This window comes from Suncus etruscus, chromosome 1 (assembly GCF_024139225.1).
Source record: "Suncus etruscus isolate mSunEtr1 chromosome 1, mSunEtr1.pri.cur, whole genome shotgun sequence".
Lineage (NCBI taxonomy): Eukaryota > Metazoa > Chordata > Mammalia > Eulipotyphla > Soricidae > Suncus > Suncus etruscus.
In genome coordinates this window covers 185,012,518-185,033,071 of record NC_064848.1, presented here as the reverse complement: position 1 = coordinate 185,033,071, position 20,554 = coordinate 185,012,518, and the positions used below count along the sequence as shown (strand labels likewise).

At 44.5% G+C, this 20,554-nt stretch overlaps 1 protein-coding gene across 1 annotated transcript in view; it reads right to left on the bottom strand.

Annotated features, from left to right (window-relative positions):
- Positions 1 to 5,864: 5,864 nt before the first annotated feature.
- The window catches only part of SKAP1 (src kinase associated phosphoprotein 1), a 333,115-nt gene continuing 318,425 nt past the window's right edge, over positions 5,865 to 20,554 (bottom strand). The window contains exon 13 of the mRNA XM_049766353.1: positions 5,865 to 5,967. Within this exon, the coding sequence (XP_049622310.1) occupies positions 5,866 to 5,967 (102 nt within the window). The 3' untranslated portion in view covers position 5,865. The remainder of the gene's footprint in view (positions 5,968 to 20,554) is intronic.

Genomic DNA, 20,554 nt, shown 5'->3' with positions numbered 1-20,554 from the left:
CTCCTTCTGGAGCACACACACCCTCCAGCTTGTGAATTGTATGATCAATACAGCAAACTTGACAAACTTCTTCCTGCATTTAATAATGTCATACACAGCCAGATGGCTATGGATGAGATTCCCAGTCAGTCTATTAGTTGATGTCTTTTAGGGACAATCTAATTTCTTTTCCTGCTGAGTTTTATAGCTAGCAGGGCCAGAGCTCTAAATGTGGTGCCTATTCCGCATTGGACAAAGCTGCCAAAAAATACTTTGCCATTTGGCAAATGGTTGTTTCCTTGGGTAACAGGTAGGGAACGGGCTATAAAGGACTTTTGCTTTAGATGCTGGAAGCCAGTGCCTGTGGTACGCAGAGTATCTAGAATTGTGCAGGGTTTAGTCACCTTGATTTGGATCCTGTCCTGTCCTCTGGGCAGGGTTTAGTCACGTTGATTTAGATCCTGTCCTGTCCTCTGGGCAGCCCCTTCCTAGTGCTTCTCTGCCACAACATTGTTTTGGAGACAATGTTTTCGGTGCTCAGGGATTACTCCTGGCTCTGCACTCAGAAATCACTCCGGGCAGGCACGGGGGACCATATGAGATGCCGGGATTCGAACCACCGTCTGTCCTGGATCAGCTGCACGCAAGGCAAACGCCCCCCGCCATGCTATCTCTCCGGCCCCCAATATTATCAGACAATGCTAATTGTCCTTCCCTGTAGGCCGGGAGCAAAGGTAAACTAGGAGGCAATTGGCTCTATTAGATTCACCTGCTCATATGCTGCCACCTAGTGGTTCCTTTTCCTCTCGCTCCCTGTGTGAAGTGGAGGGGACATTTCTGTCAATTGTGCTGCCTCCTCATTTTACCCCTTCCCAAACCTAAATTCTACCCCGTTCTTACCTCTTTATACAAGCAGATTTCTTTTCTTTCTTTTCTAAGTCAGAATATCTGGAAAAGAACAGCTGGCATAAAATCTTTAGTGGCATAAAATCCACTCATCATATTCCTGGTTCTCTCTCTCTCTCTCTCTCTCTCTCTCTCTCTCTCTCTCTCTCTCTCTCTCTATTTTTAGGTTCTCTCTCTTGGTGATGTAAAAGGCGTGTCTCGCTTCTGGGATAACACATGGTGATTTTTTTTTGTTTAGTTTTTTGGATTTTTTGGGGGGTCACACTCGGCATCATTCAGAGGTTACTCCTGGCTCTGTGCTCAGAAATCATTTCTGGCAGGCTCAGGAGACCATATGGGATGCTGGGATTTGAACCACCTGGTCCTGGTCCTCTTGCAAGGCAAACAACCTACTGCTGTGCTATCTCTCTGCCCCCTTGAATTTGTTCTTATTTGGGTTTTGGAGCTAAACTAGTGGTGTTCAGGGGTTACTTCCTGGTTCTATTGCAATAGTAATTGTTATGTATTATAAGCTATGGTTGATTGAGAACCTCTCTGAAAAGACAATTTGAAGACAAAACTTTATACATACATACATACATACATACATACATACATACATATATATATATATATACATACATATATATATGGGCATCACCTGAGGATGCTCAGAAGCTACTCCTGCCTCTGTGTCTGTGTTCATGAGCCCATGTGGTGCCAGGGATCAAACCCAAGCCTCCTGCATGCAAAGCATATGCTCAGTCAATGAGCTGTCTTTCCAGCCAGCAGGTGCTGTGGACGTGTTGCGTCTCAGCAATTCTCGTGGGTCATAGTACTTTCACGAGAGGAAAACGGGTACACGAGTGGACGAATATGAAATATGAAATAATTGAGACCACACAAAATGCATTGTATGGGGACCCACGTCTATGAGACGAGAGACAAACTTTACTTTTCAGCTGATGACATTTTAAGCACAACTCTGGCATGCAAGGTATTTTCAGGGAAACAAAGGGCAGAGGATCGTTAGGAGGGACAACACAATGGTACTGGACCCTAGAATCTACATATCAAATAACTACCCGATGTAGGTGAGAAAGAGCCCTGCTAGAGGTAAGGTGAAACATGAGACGGAGGTGTTCTGGTTTGCAAGAAGTTCACAGCCCTTGGAAAGTAGAATTCAAGAAAGGCAGAAGCTATAGTTAGCACCATGAAGCTGAGAGCAGGAAAAAGCAAGTTGCTGGGAACTGGGTTGGCTCAACCTTTGAGTTGCAAATGTGCTAGCCAGTGGGGAAATTATCAGTCTTGGTGCTGAAAATTTCTATAAGATTGCAGGATAACTGAGGCCGAATATTTGTAGTTTAGCAAGGGAGGCAAAGCCAAATAAATAAAAGTAAAGAGATATATAATGTCACAGCCATGTCAGAAATATAGCCAGTAATCCACGCAGGGGTTATGACTGACTTCCACCGACGGGCCTTCTGGCTGAATTATTTCTTGGGGAAAATTAGGCACTTCACCAGGAAAGCCAATAGACACATCTGGAGTGTGCTATCCCTTTATAATGGAGACATCCATGTTACGTGCAGTGACAAGCAGGGATTCCTCCCACCTTCCCTCCCTCCCTCTTCACTCCCTCTCCCTTCCTTCCTTTCTTCCTTCTTTTCGTTCTTTCCCTCTCTCTCATAGATAACATTTTTATAATCCTTAATGAGTACACAACACTATCAAGTATTGTTCCAAGTACATTAAATAAAACCCCTTTCACTTTTTTTGTTTTGTTTTGGGCTACACATCCGGTGATGTTCAGGATCTACTCCTGTCTGTGCTTAGGAATTACTCCTATAAGGCTCAGGAGACCATATGCGATGCCAGGGATTAAACTCGGATTGGCTGCATGCAAGGCAAATGCCTTATCCACTGTACTATATCTCCAGTCCTCTAACCTTTCTTTTTTCTCTTTTTTTAAACCTTTCTTATTTTCTTTATTCCTCCCCCTCCTCGCCTCCTTCTCTTCTTCCTCCTCCACTTCCTCCTCCTCTTCTTCCTCCACCTCTCTCCTCTTCCTTCTCTTCTCTCCTCCTTTCCCTCACCCTCCTCCTCTCTCTCCTCCTCTCTTTCCCTCTCTCTCCTTCTCCTCCTCCTCCCTCCTCTCTTTTTTTCCTTCTCTTTTTCCTTCTTTAGAGATTCCCTAGAACCCACATTTTGATATGATGACAAAAAAAGAACATCAACCACTGCACAGAGCAAAGAATCAAACCTAAAGTTTTATTGTGCCCTTTTTTTTTTTTTTCCAACTCAAACGACTGCCACTCTCCCCCAGGCTTCATTCTTCTGCCTTATCTGTACTGGCCTGGGGAAGGCAGAGGTGGCAGCGGTTGAGTTCCCAGATGCGCTAGGACCAGGCTGATGCAGCAACAGGGGCGCAGTAGGTGCCTCCTCCGGCTTGTCTTTGGCTTGCAGCTGCTCTCAGGTGTCAGGTGAGACTTCAGTAAAGAAAGGGGGCTGGTGCAGGGGGCTTGCGGGGTGGGTGTCTTCCCAAAGGCAGGCAGGTGGGAAAGAAGCTTTTGTGTTCTAAAGGAGGAAAAGCACAGACATTTTTCTTTTATGATTCAAAACACAGGAGGTACAAAGGGCAGAAGAGAATGTGCCTCCCTCCCACCCAGTCTCATAGCCTCAGGGTTTCTCTGTTCCCGGATGCTCACAATGCTCTAGTTTTCTTTTCCCCTTCCAGAAATCTCTCTTACACAGGTACCCAAATAGAAACAGGAGACTCCATACACAAACAGAACAAATCAGGTCTGTCTTTCTTTGGTGCTTTTAAAAAAGCTGACTAACAGAATGCATTTCAGATCCATAGGGAAGAGCTCCCTTACTCCTCTCTTTTTCCTTCCCTTTCATCTTCCCCTTTCTCTTTCCTTTCTCTTTCCCTTCCCCTTCTCCTTCTAGTTCCCTTTTCCTTTCCCTCCCCTTTTCTCTCTTCCCCTTCCCTTCCATTTCTTTGTGCAAATGTAGCTATAGGAGTAATGTGCCTGATTGGCACGAGGTTCTGGGTTTGAGCTTGGCCTTCAGGAGAAAACAAGAGTGTATGTTTTCTCTCTCTCTTTCCCTGCAGGGTGGGACACAGACATGATAGCTGGAGCTGAAGCAATACTTTTGGGTAATTAGGCAACACTGAGAATTCTCACACATAGTGGAGCAAAAAGAGAAGGTATGGGGCCGAAGCGGTGGCGCAAGTGGTAAAGTGTCTGCCTTGTACGCGCTAGCCTAGGACGGACCACGGTTTGATCCCCTGGCGTCCCATATGGTCCCCCAAGCCAGGAGGGATTTCTGAGCGTATAGCCAGGAGTAACTCCTGAGCGTCACCAGGTGTGCCCCCCCCCAAAAAAAAGAGAGAAGGTACATATTATCTAGATAATATCTTAGATCACTTATTCTCAAATTTTTTACATAAGAGAAAACTTTTCTACTGCAATTAAATCACTAATTTGAATTGTATGCATTTATTTTGAGTATCTCAGTATATATTTGCTTCATTGCCTTAAGTGGAAGCTAAATTTGTTGATAAATTGTCATGAAAATGTTACATGAATGAAAAAGTGTCATGTCATCATTACTATGGTAGAACAACAATGATGGTGAGTTTCCTTTAGGTTAAATTGATCCTATCTATCATAACTCTTTGCTGTTGTGGTTTTTGTTTTTAATTTAGGGATATGTCTGGTGGTGTTGGGGGGGTACATATCCTGTTTTTGTGCTCAGAGATCCCTTCAGCTGGTGCTCAGGAAACCTTATATGGGGCTAGGGACTGAACCCAGGTTGGTATATGCAACAAGTGTTGTACCTGTTGTACTATGCTTCTAGTTTCTATTTTGAGTTATTTTGGTGGCCTGTATTTGTATTAGCTAACACCATTTCCTGATTTAGAAACACTATTACAGGGACTGAGGAGATCGGATAGCAGGTAGGGTGCTTGCACATGGCCCACTGAGTTCAATTCCTGACATCCCACTGTGGTCCTCAAAGCCCTGCCAGGAGTCACACTCCTGGGTTGTGCTCCCATATAAAAAGAAACACAATGACAGATTTCTCTTTCTTTATTTTTTTTTTTGTTTTTTGGGCCACATCCGGTAACGATCAGGGGTTACTCCTGGCTATGCACTCAGAAGTTGCTCCTGGCTTGGGGGACCATATGGGACGCCGGGGGATCGAACCGCAGTCCGTCCAAGGATAGCGCAGGCAAGGCAGGCACCTTACCTCTAGTGCCACCACCCGGCCCCAGATTTCTCTTTCAATGAGGAATCCTAAGTGTCACTTTTAGAAACAAAAGAAAAGCGACTTCATTGGTTACTCTCATCCTCCTCAGAGAAATGTTTTTTGTTTTTGAGTCACACCCAGGGGCACTCAGGAGTTACTACTGGCTCTGCACTCAGAAATTGCTCCTGGTAGGCTCAGGGGACTATATAGTATGCCAGGGATTGAACTTGCGTCAGTTCTGGGTCCATATGTAAGGCAAACGCTCTACTGCTGTGCTATCACCCCAGCCCCAGAAATGAAGGTTTTTGTTTTTTTTTGTTTGTTTTGTTTTGTTTTTTTGTTTTTGGGCCACACTCGGTGATGCTAGGGGTTACTCCTGGCTATGTGCTCAGAAATTGCTCCTGGCTTGGGGAACTGTATGGGATGCCAGGGATTGATTGAATCAGCCACATGCAAGGCAAACGCCCTACTATTGCGCTACTGCTCTGGCCCAGAAATGAAGTTCCTGACTCAAGTTCTTTTTTTTTTTTTTTTTTTTTTTTTTTGGGTTTTTGGGCCACACCCGGCAGTGCTCAGGGGTTACTCCTGGCTATCTGCTCAGAAATAGCTCCTGGCAGGCATGGGGGACCATATGGGACACCTAGATTCGAACCAACCACCTTAGGTCCTGGATCCACTGCTTGCAAGGCAAATGCCGCTGTGCTATCTCTCCGCCCCGACTCAAGTTCTCATACCTGGACTTCACAGAGATTCCACTTCAAAGGCGGTGCTGAGATACTCCTTGGGCACAATCCCAACGAGGCTGTTCAGTTCTCCTACCCACCAGCCATACACGTTATACTCCTGAGAAACAAAAACATGAAAGGATAATTTAAGGTACATTATTAAGTAGAATTCAGGAAATTATTATTATTTTGTTTTTTTGACCACACCCAGTGGTGCTCAGGGGTTACTCCTGGCTCTACACTCAGAAATTGCTCCTGGCTCAGGGGACCATATGGGATACTGGGAAGCAAACCTAGGTCAGTCCCGGGTCAGCTGCACACAAAGCAAAAACCCTACTGCTGTGCTATCGCTCTGGCCCCAATAATTTAGGAAATTATTAAGATCAATAATTTGGCTATGCTTTTATTAATCTCACGGTGACAGCACTGGAGATTCTATTGCACTGTGTGTTGGCTGACACTGTCACTCACTGTTCTTTGTAGATCCTAAAAAGTCATCTAGAAGTGGAAAGCGAACTGTGCTTTGCCACCTGTTGGCACTGTTAGCACATTTGACAATGCCTTTGCTGAACACAGAGAATATGTCTGCCAGCAAGCAGCAAAGACGGACTTTAGAGAAAGTTGAACAGAACACTAAGATATTCAAAGAGTCAGGTTATGCCATAGTTCAAATCGATAATATTCTCCAAGCATCTTCTACGTGTAAAGTGCTGTTTGTGTTCCCATGAGATGGATAATGATGAATCAGAACATTGCTTGCTCTCTGGGAACTTACAGCACAGTACCGAGTAATGGCCTTTGGAGTCAGACAGACGGGGATCTAATCCCCAGGTGATCCTTTAGCGCCATGTGACCTTAGGTTCTCTTAGGGTTAACTACTTCTTCTTAAGAGTAGGGAAAATATCTCCACCAACCACCCAGTCACCCCTCCATGTAGGGATATAAATGATGGCCACAAAAGGGAAAACAAATGGAAGCATCTGGTATATACTGGGGTCTCAAATATTAGGTTTATCCCCTGGAAAAAAATAGAGGTTGACAGGCAGATCTATAGCAACAGGCAGAAGGTGAGAACTACAGAGAGGGACATGTAAAAAAGGGATTCAGAAGGATTTAAAATAAAAGTTTGGGGCCAGAGAGATAGCACAAGGGTAGGGCATTTGCCTTGCATGTAGCAGACCCAGGACAGACCTGGGTTTGATTCCTGACATCCCATATGGTCCCCTGAGCCTGCCAGGAGTGATTTCTGTGTGTAGAGCCAGGAATAACCCCTGAATGCCACTGGGTGTGACCCACTCTCCCCAAAAGGGGTACGGGGCCAGACCACAGCAGGTAGGGTGTTTGTCTTGTACACAGACGACTTACGCTCAATCATCGGCATCCCATTTGGTCCTCAGAGCCTGCCAGGAGTGATTTCTGAGTGCAGAGCCAGGAGTAACCCCTGAGTGCTGCAGGGTGTGGCCCCAAACCAAAATAAATAAATAATAGAATAAAATAAGGGGTAAACTCATAGGCATAGTGTAGTGGCTTGGAGCACTTGCCTTAAAAGCAAATGGTCATGGGTTTAAATCTGGAGATCTTATAGATGCTGAGTATGATCTTGGCAGTTCTGTTATCTGGGATGCCTGGCATGACAAGTGATTTCAAGCATCACAATGAAAAGACCTACAAGTCAGAACCATGCCACTCATATAAGAGATATAAAGAAACACAGTGGAGGAATAACTAAAGCCCAGAGACAATAAGAAGGAAAAGCAGGAGAACTGGTCCTTAAGGGAAGGAAGCTTGTCGTTGTGGGGGACTTGAGGGGGGTTGAGGGATAGATCAGGGAAGGGACTGTTGAATCAAATAATTATGCCAGATGTTGTCTTAAATAAATAAGGATGGTGATGGATGGCGATGGATGGTGAAGGATGGAGGCCTTTGTCCTTAGGCCCCGGCCACGTGGCTTCATCCCCCATCAACCGGCGGGTCTGGGGTTCAGGAAAGCGACGGGTATTGAACTCACTCACAGGCAGGCATCAGGAAGCATCAACTTTATTCATGCCCTATTCACCACATATGTGTGGCCTCTCTCATAACCTTTCAAGCATTCAGCCATTCTTAGCTAGCCCTGCATCTTAACTCCTTTCAGCCATCTTCCTTTGACCTCCATGACCAAAAGGCCAAAGACCCAAAAGCCAGAGAGCCCAGCAGGGCAGAGACCCCTAATCCCCTGGCTCAAAGGCTTATCTACCTTTTCCAAGACCCCTCCCAGGAATGGGCGGGGTCTTGCAGGTAAGGTCACACATAATATCTGGTTCCCAAGACCCCTCCCAGAAAAGGGCGGGTCTCAGGTATGTACACCTAAATCCAGGGTGGAGTTACAGGGACCACTAGGACAATGATAGAGGGAAGTGGTCACTCTGGAGGAGGAGGATTGGGTTCTGGAATAAGAAAAAGTGATATTAGCAACAGTATTGCAAACCACAGTGCCTAAAAGGAAATAAAGAACAGGAAAAAAGTCCCTGCCATAGAGGCAGGATTTAGGGCTGGAGGTAAACTGAAAACACTGGTGAAGGGATTGGTATTGAAACACTGTATATTTGAAACTCAATTATAAATATACTTTTTTTTTTTTTTGTTTTGTTTTCTTGGCCACACCCAGTGACATTCAGGAGTTAATCCTGGCTATGTGCTCAGAAATTGCTCCTGGCTTGGGGGATCATATGGGATACTGGGGATCGAACTGTGATCCGTCCTAGGCTAGCGTGTGCAAGGCAGATGCCTTACCGCTTGTGCCACTGCTCCGGCCCCCAATTATGAATATCTTTGTAACTTTGTAATTCAAGGTGATTCAATTAAAATAAAAAATGTGAAAGTACCAAGGGACCCCTGTGGGCACCACACAGAGGGGTGCAGACCTCAGTGAGCACTGTGGCAGTGTGCAAATACCGCAACCTGACCTCTAACTTCCAGCAAGCACCCCCGCTAAAAATGAGTGCTTATTACATCCAGCTATATATGCCACCCTTGGTCACCCCAACAATAATGAGAAGATCCATAGTTTAGATAAAAATATGCAAAACATGTCACGGGAATGAGAGCAGAGCTCCTGAGACACACAACTGACTCCTGAGCAAGAAGGTATGACCTCTTTGAGTTTCTGAAAGCATCAGAAAATGTTTCCTCTATTTCTAAGAAAGTGACATTTTAAGATGAAATTCTAAGAATTGGAAATCTACTTTATTCTAGAATCTATTCTACTTTGGTTGAATTCGGAGATCTCTGGAGCTAACTCTTGTTTTTTATATACCTGGGTGCTGAGTTTTGAAAGGATAAAATAAAAGTAAAATCCAGTTGATGATACAACAAAACTCAGGGTCAAATTATTCTGATTTTGTTGCTTTAGGGTAGGGCAGGATTCTGGGACTCAAGAGCCGGCCCTTCAAGCTGCTCATCCATAATCCTGCCTTTGTCCCCAGCTCTTCCCAAATTATTTGTACTTCCTATGTACTTGATGGCAGTGCTACTGCCTGGTCCCAACAGGTTATTCTTGGTTCTATAGTCAGAAATTACTCATGGAGATGTTGGGGGCACCAGATGTAGCCTAGGGAATTTGAACTTGTCAGCAGGATGCAAGACAATGCTTGTACTGTCTCTTTTGTCCCCCTACAAGTACAAATTTTTTTTTTTTGGGTCAGACCAGGCAGTGCTCAGGGGTTACTGAGCTCTAAGTTCAGAAATCACTCCTTGCAAGCTCGGGGAACATATGGGATGCCAGGATTCGAACCACTGTCCGCCCTGGATTGGCTGTGTGCAAGGCAAACGCCCTATTGCTGTGCTATCTTTCTGGCCCCACAATTAATTTTTTCTTCCTTCCTTCCTTCCTTCCTTCCTTCCTTCCTTCCTTCCTTCCTTCCTTCCTTCCTTCCTTCCTTCCTTCCTTCCTTCCTTCCTTCCTTCCTTCCTTCCTTCCTTCCTTCCTTCCTCCCTGCCTCCCTCCCTCTCTCCCTTCCTTCCTTCCTTCCTTCCTTCCTTCCTTCCTTCCTTCCTTCCTTCCTTCCTTCCTTCCTTCCTTCCTTCCTTCCTCTTTCTTTCTTTCTTTCTTTCTTTCTTTCTTTCTTTCTTTCTTTCTTTCTTTCTTTCTTTCTTTCTTTCTTTCTTTCTTTCTTTCTTTCTTTCTTTCTTTCTTTCTTTCTTTCTTTCTTTCTTTCTTTCTTTCTTTCTTTCTTCTTTCTCTGTCTCTCTGTCTCTCTTTTCTTTTTTGTTTTGAACTACATTCAGTGGTACTTGGGGGTTACTCATGGCTTTGTACTCAGAAATCGCTCCAGGCTCCAGGGATCATGTGGGATGCCAGGAATTGAGTGCCGGTTGGCTGCTTGCAAGGCAAATGCCCTACCTACTGTGTCATTGCTCCAGCCCCTATTGTCAACTTAACAAGGCAGATTAGACCCTGTGTGAAATGCTTGCACTTACTGCCCAGGATCATAATTTATGCCTCAATCTAGTATCTAGTGGCCTCTTCATCAAGCAGAAGCTGTCACAGCCTCTTCTCTGGGCCACAACTTCTCTCACATGGGACTTTTGCTCTGCTGTTTAGCTGCTCCATCCTACCTTCCTTTCCTGGGACTGTCTCCTAAGCAGCCACCAGATCTCCATTCCTGTGTCACTTTCTGGAAGCTTCTCAAGTGCACTGTGTGTGGGCCTAAAGCTAGGCCCACAGTGTGGTATCCTGAAAGTCCCAGAAAATGAATTCACGTGGCTGTTTGGATTCATCAGCCCATGTCTCACTGTCTGTCCCTGAGTGGAAAGTCCAGTGAGAGCTGGGACCTGGGTTTGTTTGTTTGTGGATTCCCAGTACTCAGTAGGATACCTGGCACCCAGAGGACCCGAGGAATACTTGCTAAATGAGGTTATAAAGAAACCAAGGGAGCAAGGGGAAATTATAGTCTCAGCTGAGCAGATTTAGTTACATCTAACTCCAAGATAGTCCCCTGGTGACTCAAGGGTGGTGGCAGGAAGAGAGCAACTGCCTGTGGAGCCAGTTTCCCTGGTGGCTTTTGAAATGCCACTCAGTGTCTCTTGGGCCCCAGGAGCTGAGACTATGGGCAGATCCTGAAAGGTTTGGGGAATTAGCTTGGTTGAATCAGTCTTCATAGATGAAGGTCTTCACTGCTTCCCCCCATGGTTTCTACCTCAGCTGCCTGTTCCCTCCCGCCCCAGGCCCATTCCTGCATACTCACTGCACTGCCTGATGGTGGCAGTGTTGGGAAAGTTCAGGATATGGAGTGCTGGTGGGGAAATTACCCAGAAAAACTTTTAAATGTCCTAACCTATACTGGTTAAGTTAACCTACACCAATATAGGTTAGGACACATGTTGGGTTAACCAGTTTCCATTTTGTTTAAAATTTGCTTGTTATTCATTGGTCGGAAGCATCTTGGATGGAAGCATTCTTTAGATTGGTTTTTCACCTTATCTGTTCTCTACCCCAGGTATGGTCTTGTGCTTCCCAATAAAGACCAGAGGTCAGAGCTGGAGAGATAGCATGGAGATAGGGCGTTTGCCTGGCATGCAGAAGGACGGTGGTTCGAATCCCGTATGGTCCCCCGAGCCTGCCAGGAGTGATTTCTGAGCGTAGAGCCAGGAGTAACCCCTGAGCACTGCCAGGTGTGACCCAAAAACAAAACAAAACAAAAAAAGAGGGCCCGGAGAGATAGCACAGTGGTGTTTGCCTTGCAAGCAGCCGATCCAGGACCAAAGGTGGTTGGTTCGAATCCCAGTGTCCCATATGGTTCCCCGTGCCTGCCAGGAGCTATTTCTGAGTAGACAGCCAGGAATAACCCCTGAGCACCGCCGGGTGTAGCCCCAAAACCAACCCCCCCCCCAAAAAAAAAGATCTGAGGTCTCAGGGAAAAACTACTTGTGGTTTTGGTTTTCTACCACTGAGCTATCAGCTTCTTAGGAGCGGAAAGGCTTGCAAGTGGAAGTTTCTGAACCTGTTTTATCTCCTTTCTGGTGTGGATTATTTCCTGCACTGGCATTTGCTTCCAGACCCATGTCCCTCCATTCCTCATGGAAGCATGAGGCTTTCACTACAGACACCTAAAATTTTTATTTATTTGTTTTGTTTTAGGGTCATGCCTAAAAGTACTTAGTTCAGGGAATACTCCTGGATCTATACTGAGGGGTTTCTCCTGGTAGTGTTGGGAGATCAGATGTGGGGCTGGGGATTGAACTGTGATCTGTTGCATGGCAGGAAAGTGTTTTAAGTATTCTCTCTCTCTGGCTCAGGGCTTTTTTTTTTTTTTTTTTTTCTTTTTAAGTAAAGCAGATTGATTTAAAAATTCTGAAGAAGGGGAGGAACAGAATGAGAAAGAGAGAATAACACATTCAAGAGATATTGTGGGCTTCTCTAAAGGTGAAGACAGTGCTAAGACATGTCCTAACATTCAAGTATGGAAGGATGTACTCACATCTCTCAAGAGGGGAGCTGTGGAAGACATGTGCATATGGATGCCATGTGCATGGGCTGGCAACATACATGTATCGGGTCCAGGACATTTTAGTACAAGTTGTTGAGTCACTGAGCTTAGGGCAGTTTCTACCTTGAGTTTTCTTTCTTTCTTTCTTTCTTTCTTTCTTTCTTTCTTTCTTTCTTTCTTTCTTTCTTTCTTTCTTTCTTTCTTTCTTTCTTTCTTTCTTTCTTTCTTTCTTTCTTTCTTTCTTTCTTTCTTTCTTTCTCTCTCTCTCTCTCTCTCTCTCTCTCTCTCTTTCTTTCTTTCTTTCTTTCTTTCTTTCTTTCTTTCTTTCTTTCTTTCTTTCTTTCTTTCTTCTTTGGCCACACGCAGCAGTGCTCAGGGGTTACTCCTGGCTCTGTGCTTAGAAATCGCTCCTGAAGGGCCAGAGTGGTAGCACAGTGGTTGGGCATTTGCCTTGCACGTGGCTGACCCAGGACAAATGCAGGTTTAATTCCCAGTTCCCATATGGTTCCTGAACCAGGAGTGATTTCTGAGCACAGAGCCAGGAGTAACCCCTGAGCGCCACTGGGTGTGGCCCAAAAAGGAGAGAGAGAGAGAGAGAGAGAGGGAGGGAGAGGAGAGGAGAGGAGAAAGAGAAGGAGAAGGAGAAGGAGAAGGAGAAGGAAAGAAGAAGATTGCTCCTGTCAGACTCGGGGAACTATATGGGTTGCCAGGAATCAAACTTGGATCAGTCCCAGTTCGGCCATGTGCAAGACAAATGCCCTATCGTTGTGCTATCACACCAGCCCCTACCTTGAGTTTTCTTGCAGTGTCCCTTGACTTTGCTTGTTGCTGGAATGGGCCGTGTCTATAGGACATGACTGTGAAGGAAAGAGTAAGAGTTTCCTCTCCCACTCTCATAGAGCTTTAGTTCTGCCATTTCACTGACTGGGGCATGGGGGGCACAAAGTTGTCTGGTGCTCTTTTGATTAAAGTCAATGACCGTGTTTCAATATTGTGAAGATTCTCCACTACTGGATGCTTGGATACTGTCCTCTCCTTTCCTTGAGGGACTCTCAAAGAGAAGCAGATCTTCTCTTCCTAGAAACATCCAAGACTGCAGACCTGGACACAGGCTTCACAACCCCAGGAACCCAGAGGCCAGGAATCCAGACTGAGTTCTGGGAAGGTCGCCCCTGCCAACCAGAGGAGGGAGCAAACGGGGAGCAGATGAGACGCGGCAGGGCACCTCCAAAAACCCATCTTTCAACCTGTGCCCTTTTGCTGCAGGGGAGTGCGGACCCTGCCCACAGCAGATGCAAGCACTCCCCCCCACAGCAGAGAGAGCCGAAATGAGCGGAATCAACTTTCTGCCCTTCAAAACAAAAGAGCAGGCAGAAGTCTGAGGAGGTTGGCACAGATTCAGAGACCAGAGACAACCCGCTGTGGGAGCCTGGGAACTTAATCAAAGCACCTACAGGTCCTGGGATCTGACTGTCTTTTCCAGATTTCTTCCCTTGGCTGGATACCCGCAAAAGGGCTGCAGGCCTGAGATGTTGAAAGCATGAATGGAACATTTCTAGCTTTCTCTTCTGCTACCACCCCCCCATGCACTGCTCCAACCCCGTCTGAACACCACGAGGTATTTTAAAATAATTTCTACTTTGATGAATTGCTGGGGAGTCCACAATTGCTCATAATCAAAGGGAGAAAGATGCAAATGAGATCCGGCCGAGAACTATCACCACCAAACGTTTATTTCACTGCACAGTGCCAAAAAGAATTAAAACAACATTAAACTCACAGCAATCATGTTTAAGCCCTCGTTTCCAAGTGCCAAATTGCACCACTCTGGATCATACAGATGTTCGTTAATTATGCTAATTTTTATTAAACTATTAAAATGGAGCGAGTACTGGCTCAGCCCGGCAGACCCCAGCTCTGAATGAACTCTGCTCTTGTCTGGAGGTGCTAATTTACTGCATTTTTATTAAGTTGCTGATTCTTGGGTTTTAGTTGCAGGGTGGACAGCAGTGAGATCTGAATTTCAACATTTTCTGTCATTGGACTTCTCTTCGCCCAGATGTTGGGAAAGAGCTAAAAAAAATGCTGACTGTCCAGGAGGGCCAGAATCTTCGCAGTGGGCCACACACTTCTAAGTGTCATTGGAGAGTAGGAAGACAACACATTCTGGCTCCTTAGCCCTAAGCACTGTGCATGGTGGAGCTGTTAGTATACCAACTTGGTAATTCAAGAGAGACTCTGGATGACATGATAAATGCTCTTTAAGAACCCAAACCAACCTTTCACATGGATATTAGCTCCTGGCCACCATCTTTTGAGAAACCTTTCACTTGGAGCTAGTAAATGTGTCTTTTCTCATCTGGATTACATATTTGTTTCCCTCACACCACCATCATGGCCCCACCTCCTTGAATGCATCTTAAAAATGAAGGTTGGCTACTTGGGCTCCATCCTCTGGAGGGGAAAGCACAAGCAGAGCATTGAGTAAACCTGAAATAGGTTCTCAATATTAGGTTCTCAATACAAGAGCCCATGAAAAGGCTTTATAGGGGGGTCATAAGCTACCATATGGATTTATGTGGTGAATTTCCATCAATAAGGAAGGAAAGGAACAGAAACAACCACCCCCAACCAAATATGCCATAAAAAGTACCGCAGATTCTATAAACAAAAAGCAGTATGGCCTCCAACCACGGGCCTGGCTCGCAGCTTGACTCTGCCTTCAGTGGTTTCCTATTGCTGTTTATGCTTTCAAGATGATCATGGACCTCCTCGGTGCTTCTCCTGTCACAGGGCCCTGAGTCCCTGTGTGGCGCAGCAAATACCCTGTCAGTAGGGGTCAGGGGCTATCAGGGGGAAACCCAGCAGGCGCCCATCATAAGCCTTAAAAGAGATTAAATACCCCGACTCCATGATTGCTACATTTTAATTTCTCTCCTCCCTGCTGGTTCCTATTTGTATAAGCGCTTCCATAGCTCCCCTGGAGTAGCACAGACATGACCTGGAATGACCATCCTGTCTTGGGATGAGAATTCAATTTCTAGGCTCAGTGAATCCTAGGCTGTTTCAACAGAAGGAAATCACCACTCTTAAACTGAAGTCTGGGAACCCCTGGCCTGTTTGTGGATGGACTTGAAGAGATCTTTGGACTCCTCAAAAGTGGTGTAAAATGTGTGCCCTCTCTACCCTACAATGAGGGCCAGCCCCTTTTCTGGTTCTTTAAAGGTTTTTGTTGCTCCATAGTTTCTGAACCAGCATTGGGAACCAGGTGGCCAATGATCCTTAAGGCCTGAATCTGTACTTTAGCCCATTGTGATCATCTTCCTTCTTCCTCTTTTATGTATATAAATTTAAATATATATGAGTATATATAAAATCAATATATATATATATATATATATAAATAAAATCAAGAACTTTGCTCCTGACATTCTCTAGGCTTTGGCCTCCAGCTGTAGAGTCCAGACATTCAAAGACTAAGTTTGCTTGTCCTTCCAAGAAGCATCTCTTTAAATGGTGAGTTAAAATGGGATCTCCTTGCTTCTATTCAAATCAACATGATGGCTTCTGGTGCAAGCCGCTTGACACTGTGGGTTCCCCTGAGAATGTTCCTAATAGAATTGTTCTTTTTTTTTTTTTTTTTTTTTTTTTTACATTGAATAGGACTTCTGTAAGCTTCTGTGGAACACAATTCCCAGAAAATGTCTCACACTTTCGTTCTTCTAACCATCAAAGTTCACTGTATCATTGCTTGTAAACAAGAGAATTTCTTTTCAAGAGGGCAATCAATCAGCTCCTAACGTGAAAGATCAATAAATGCTTGATATATGTATGGGAAAGGCCAATCAATCACAGAATTATTGGTTTATGATTGCTTATTTCTCTTATTAGTGTTTGTGCAGAGAAAAAATATGAATTTCTAAGCAGAGTGGATCGTCAGACTCCAGGGTCAGCCAAAAACATCATATTTATCTCAGAGTTTTATTGCACTTGGGGCTGTAGAGATAGTGCAGCTTGCCATGCATGTGACCAACTTGGGTTTTTTTTTTTTTTTTTTTTTTTTTTTTCCAACTTGGGTTTGATCTCCAGCATCCCATATGGTCCCCCAGAGTTCACCAGGAGTGATTCCTGAGTGCAGTGCCAGGAGTTAGTCCTTAGCACCTCTAGGTGTGGCTCAAAAGCAAACAACAACAAACTCCAATGCCCAGTTTCTCTACTTTTAAAATTCATCTATGGAAGTTTAATGCATTCTTAGGATGTTATACATAATTAAGGACTTTAACTTAGCACCCTCAGAAATAACTGCTGAGTAAAACAAGACTGGAAGCAGAAATATCTCAACGAGGACAAACAGGTGCCCAATTTTCCAGCACAAATATTTTTTACGAAGAGATTTTTCCAGAAGGCGAAGAAAGAAAGGGTCAGCTGTGTGGGCAGAGCAGATGAGGGTATGGGAACTATGAAAGAATGGAGGAAACCTTGGGCCATGTGGCAATGTGTCTAGGTTCTGTTGTGCTGGGTTTTAAGCAATAGGTCATCATTTTCTCTTTTTCTTCATTATTCAGAGTTCTGATTTATAAATCATAATAAAAATGAATCATTAAAATGGCCTCAACCAAACCACTTTTATTTATGTTATATCCCAGGAAGTTTGCTGACCCACAGACTGAAGAGCCTGGATGTGTGTGGGGAGGTGGGATAGAAGATACAGAGAGGGTGGAAAGTCAGTGAAAGCAACTGAGGGGGGGGGGGGCGGTGTTGCATGAAACACCACCATACGGCTTCCCCCAACCCTTTGCTAAATGTTTTCAGGAGAGGAGGTAGGTGGTAATTTTCGGGGCACAGTGGCTCAGATACTTGTGTCCCAAACTGGGAGGTGAGTGAACCATGATCAAGTAAGGGTTGGGAGGAACTGACAAACCCCACACTGTTGGTGACTTAAGTGTCTTCCAAACACTGTGCCTGACAGTAAAATTATCCAAGGCTGCAAAGGGGAGAGGGAAAGTCAAAGGGGCTACAATAAGGATGGAAAAACCAGCCTTGAACTTAGCCCAAAGAAGGGAAGGAAGGATAAAGGGCAGGTAAACACTTTACAGATGGGAGCAAACAAGGTGCCAAGCGCAGAAATTCAGGAAACAATAGAGACAGCCCCATTTTCGAAGCTGATAGAATTGTGATACCATGTGAGACCAGAGTATTAATATGTATTCCATAAACTGTGCCGCTTGCTCGCAGCTTTGCACCCGCTCTGTTTTGCTCTGACCGCAGTACCAGCCTCAGGCACCACAACACAATTTGGGAACAATGTGACGGAAATGTTTAATCTGCTCGGCCCATCTGTGCTGCGTATTTCTCCAGATCTCCCTGAGAGAGGCGCCTTGAATCTCCACATTGCCTTTAATTTTCTCCTAAATCACCTCCCCACTGCACTTCAAGGGCCATTGCTACAATATCACAGGTTCATCTAAAGTGCAATGGGAGGGGGGTCGGGGGGGAGACGCAGGCTGGGATATTTTTTATTTTAAAATAATTTCCAGAGATCGTCTTTTCGGCTTCCTTTAAAAAAAAAAATCAAGGGAAAGAAAAGTTATTCTACTGTTGCCGTAAGGTTATTGAGGTTGTTTGGTGGAAAACAGAGTAGGATGGAGTGGAATCATTCTCCAAAGAATTATTTTTATTAATCTCGATTCCCTCAATTGGACCTGGGAGGGGGGTGAGCAGATGCTCATTTTCTCGTCTCTCTTTTTCTTTGCACCTTGCTACCGTGATGTGTTCATTTGGGGGCTGGTGCCTCCTTGCTTTACGCCGTCTGCATTGGCTGCTAGCTTGGCTCTGCCCAGTTCTTGAACAAAGCTGTCTTCTTCCAGACATCTAGGCCCTAGACTACGTGCCTTCAATAGAAAGGAACACAGTTGACAGGATTAATTTTCTGTTCAAAAGTCTGAGCTCTTCTCTCAATCACTGAGTATCAAATTTCCACGACTTTTCCCTCACTTGCTTTTCTTTCTTTCTTTCTTTCTTTTTTTTTTTAACCAGGTCTAGTGATTTTTGGGGCTAGAAGGTCGGGAGCTGGGGTAGGTTTCAGAAAAAAGAGGGGATGATAAGTTATCATGTTCCAGAGCTTAGACAAATGGAAGAGCTGCACATCACCAAGAAAATTAGGATTCCTTTTGCTTTGTGAATTAAAGAAATGAATAATTTAATCCTCGAGATGGTTCCGGCGAGAGGGAAAGGCGACGTCCCAGTTGCGAAGCCCTACAGCCTGTCGGTGTGTTACATCATCTGCACACATAGGCGTTTCCATGACAACCGCTTATAGCTTCATTTCCTGGATCCCTCTAGGGGGTGTCACAGCCAGATCCACCTGCTTTTCACCCTACCCTCGGTGGGGTCATGGTAAGGTCGCCAGAATAAATGAACGCGGATACTAATGATCTGTTTACTGCTGTTTATGCTCTGTGTGTGTCAGGGGCACGCACATTTAGAGAGCTCATTATGGTTGCAATTAGAATGCACCATCGCTAGATATTTAACTCCTTTTTCTTTTAAATTAGCATTTTAATAACATTCTTTGAGCAGAGAAACAAAATGACCATTTTTCACGGACAAACTTCTAGCTGTAGGTGCAACTTTAATGGCAAAGTTGTGAAGGGGAAAGAAGGGAGGGGGGGTGAAAAAGGCCATTTTTACTACTTTCCCCCTCCTTCTTACCAAAAGGATATTTTTATTTGCTTTCTAACACACTCAATTTCCTAAATTTGTTTTGAATCCAATTATTTTGGGGGGTTTAAAGTACCGCATTCTTGTTGGACGGAAATTAGCAGCGATTGAAATTAACTTTCTATGTGACCTGTGAAAGGGGCTAAAATAATTACAAGTGTGTATAAGAAACCCTTTCTCCTAAAGACCCTAGCTTTAAGATCGGGCTGTGATCCGATGATACCATTACAGGAATATCTTAATACAGTAACCGCCAGCGCTGTTTTCTCTAAATAGGTAATGGCAATTGTTATGTCTGCATTACCACTCGCAGGATTCTTTTATGAGGATAAACGGTGGCAAAATTTGGTATTAGCGACAAGATAACTAAGAAGCAGGAAGAATGAAAATCATAACACAGCATCCATTGCCGTTCAGCGAAAGGGCAAAGATCTTAGAGCATCATCAAACCAGAGAGACAAAACAGCAAAGGGACCAAGTGGCGAGAGTCACTCAGTCAAACTATTCCATCAGGCAGTACTTTTGAAAGCCTCAACCCACACCTCTACGAGGGTGTTCCTATCGATGCCCTGTTGGTGGAAAGTACAGTGAAAAATAACAATTTGAATGTTTCGATTATCTTTCCCAGTCCGTTCCATTTTCATTATTTATTTCCTATAAATCGGGACCTTGCTGAACATAATTCTGCAGACAAGGAGGTGGATGGGACAGCCAATGTGAACAAGGAGATAGATGGTGGGTGCGTGTAAGATAGATGCTATGCGTTTATGAAAAGGAGCAGTATGTCTGCGTGTGAACATCCACAAAGTAGAGCAAGTGAGCGTGTAAGCTATAACGGGTATTTATAGGTGGGAAAAGAGGTGCAAGGAAGACTGCATGGGAACAAGCAATTCGCGGCTGAAAGGTTTGCTTTCTCCCTAGTCTCTTGCAATCCGGGCCCAAGGTCTGCCTCAGATAGTCCAGGCTTGCTGGGGTTTCCATGAAACCTCAGGAGCCTTTCCATGACAACAGACGGGAGATTTCACAGCCAGAAGACTCAGGAGGTTGATAGTTGAAAAGCAAGAGTTAGAAAGAGAGATCTTTATTGACATCAAAACAATCCCACTTAAAAAAAAAAAAGGAAAAACAACTACTCCATAACCCAATGATAGAAGGAGGAAAAAAAATTTAAAGACACAGCGGGAAAGAGCACAGCGAAGTCTTGATAAAAAACGCAGGTTTAAAATGTTTACGCTCTCGAATCAGCCTAGTTGCATCTTAGAAACTGTCATTTCATAAATAAAATACGGATGGCATAGACTATAATTTGGCGATAGCTACCCCAGGACATATCTAGATGCACTTCTGTTATTTTAATTAAATACTGCATTATGGTTTGTGACAACTACATAGCTATAGCGTAAATGAATTCAGAATTAAAGTGTTACTTAGGCATCCAGTAATTTTTGTTTCATTCCTCAGTTTTACAAAGCAAATAGCTATAAAATCAAGATGTTTGTTCATTTACAGATGGAACAG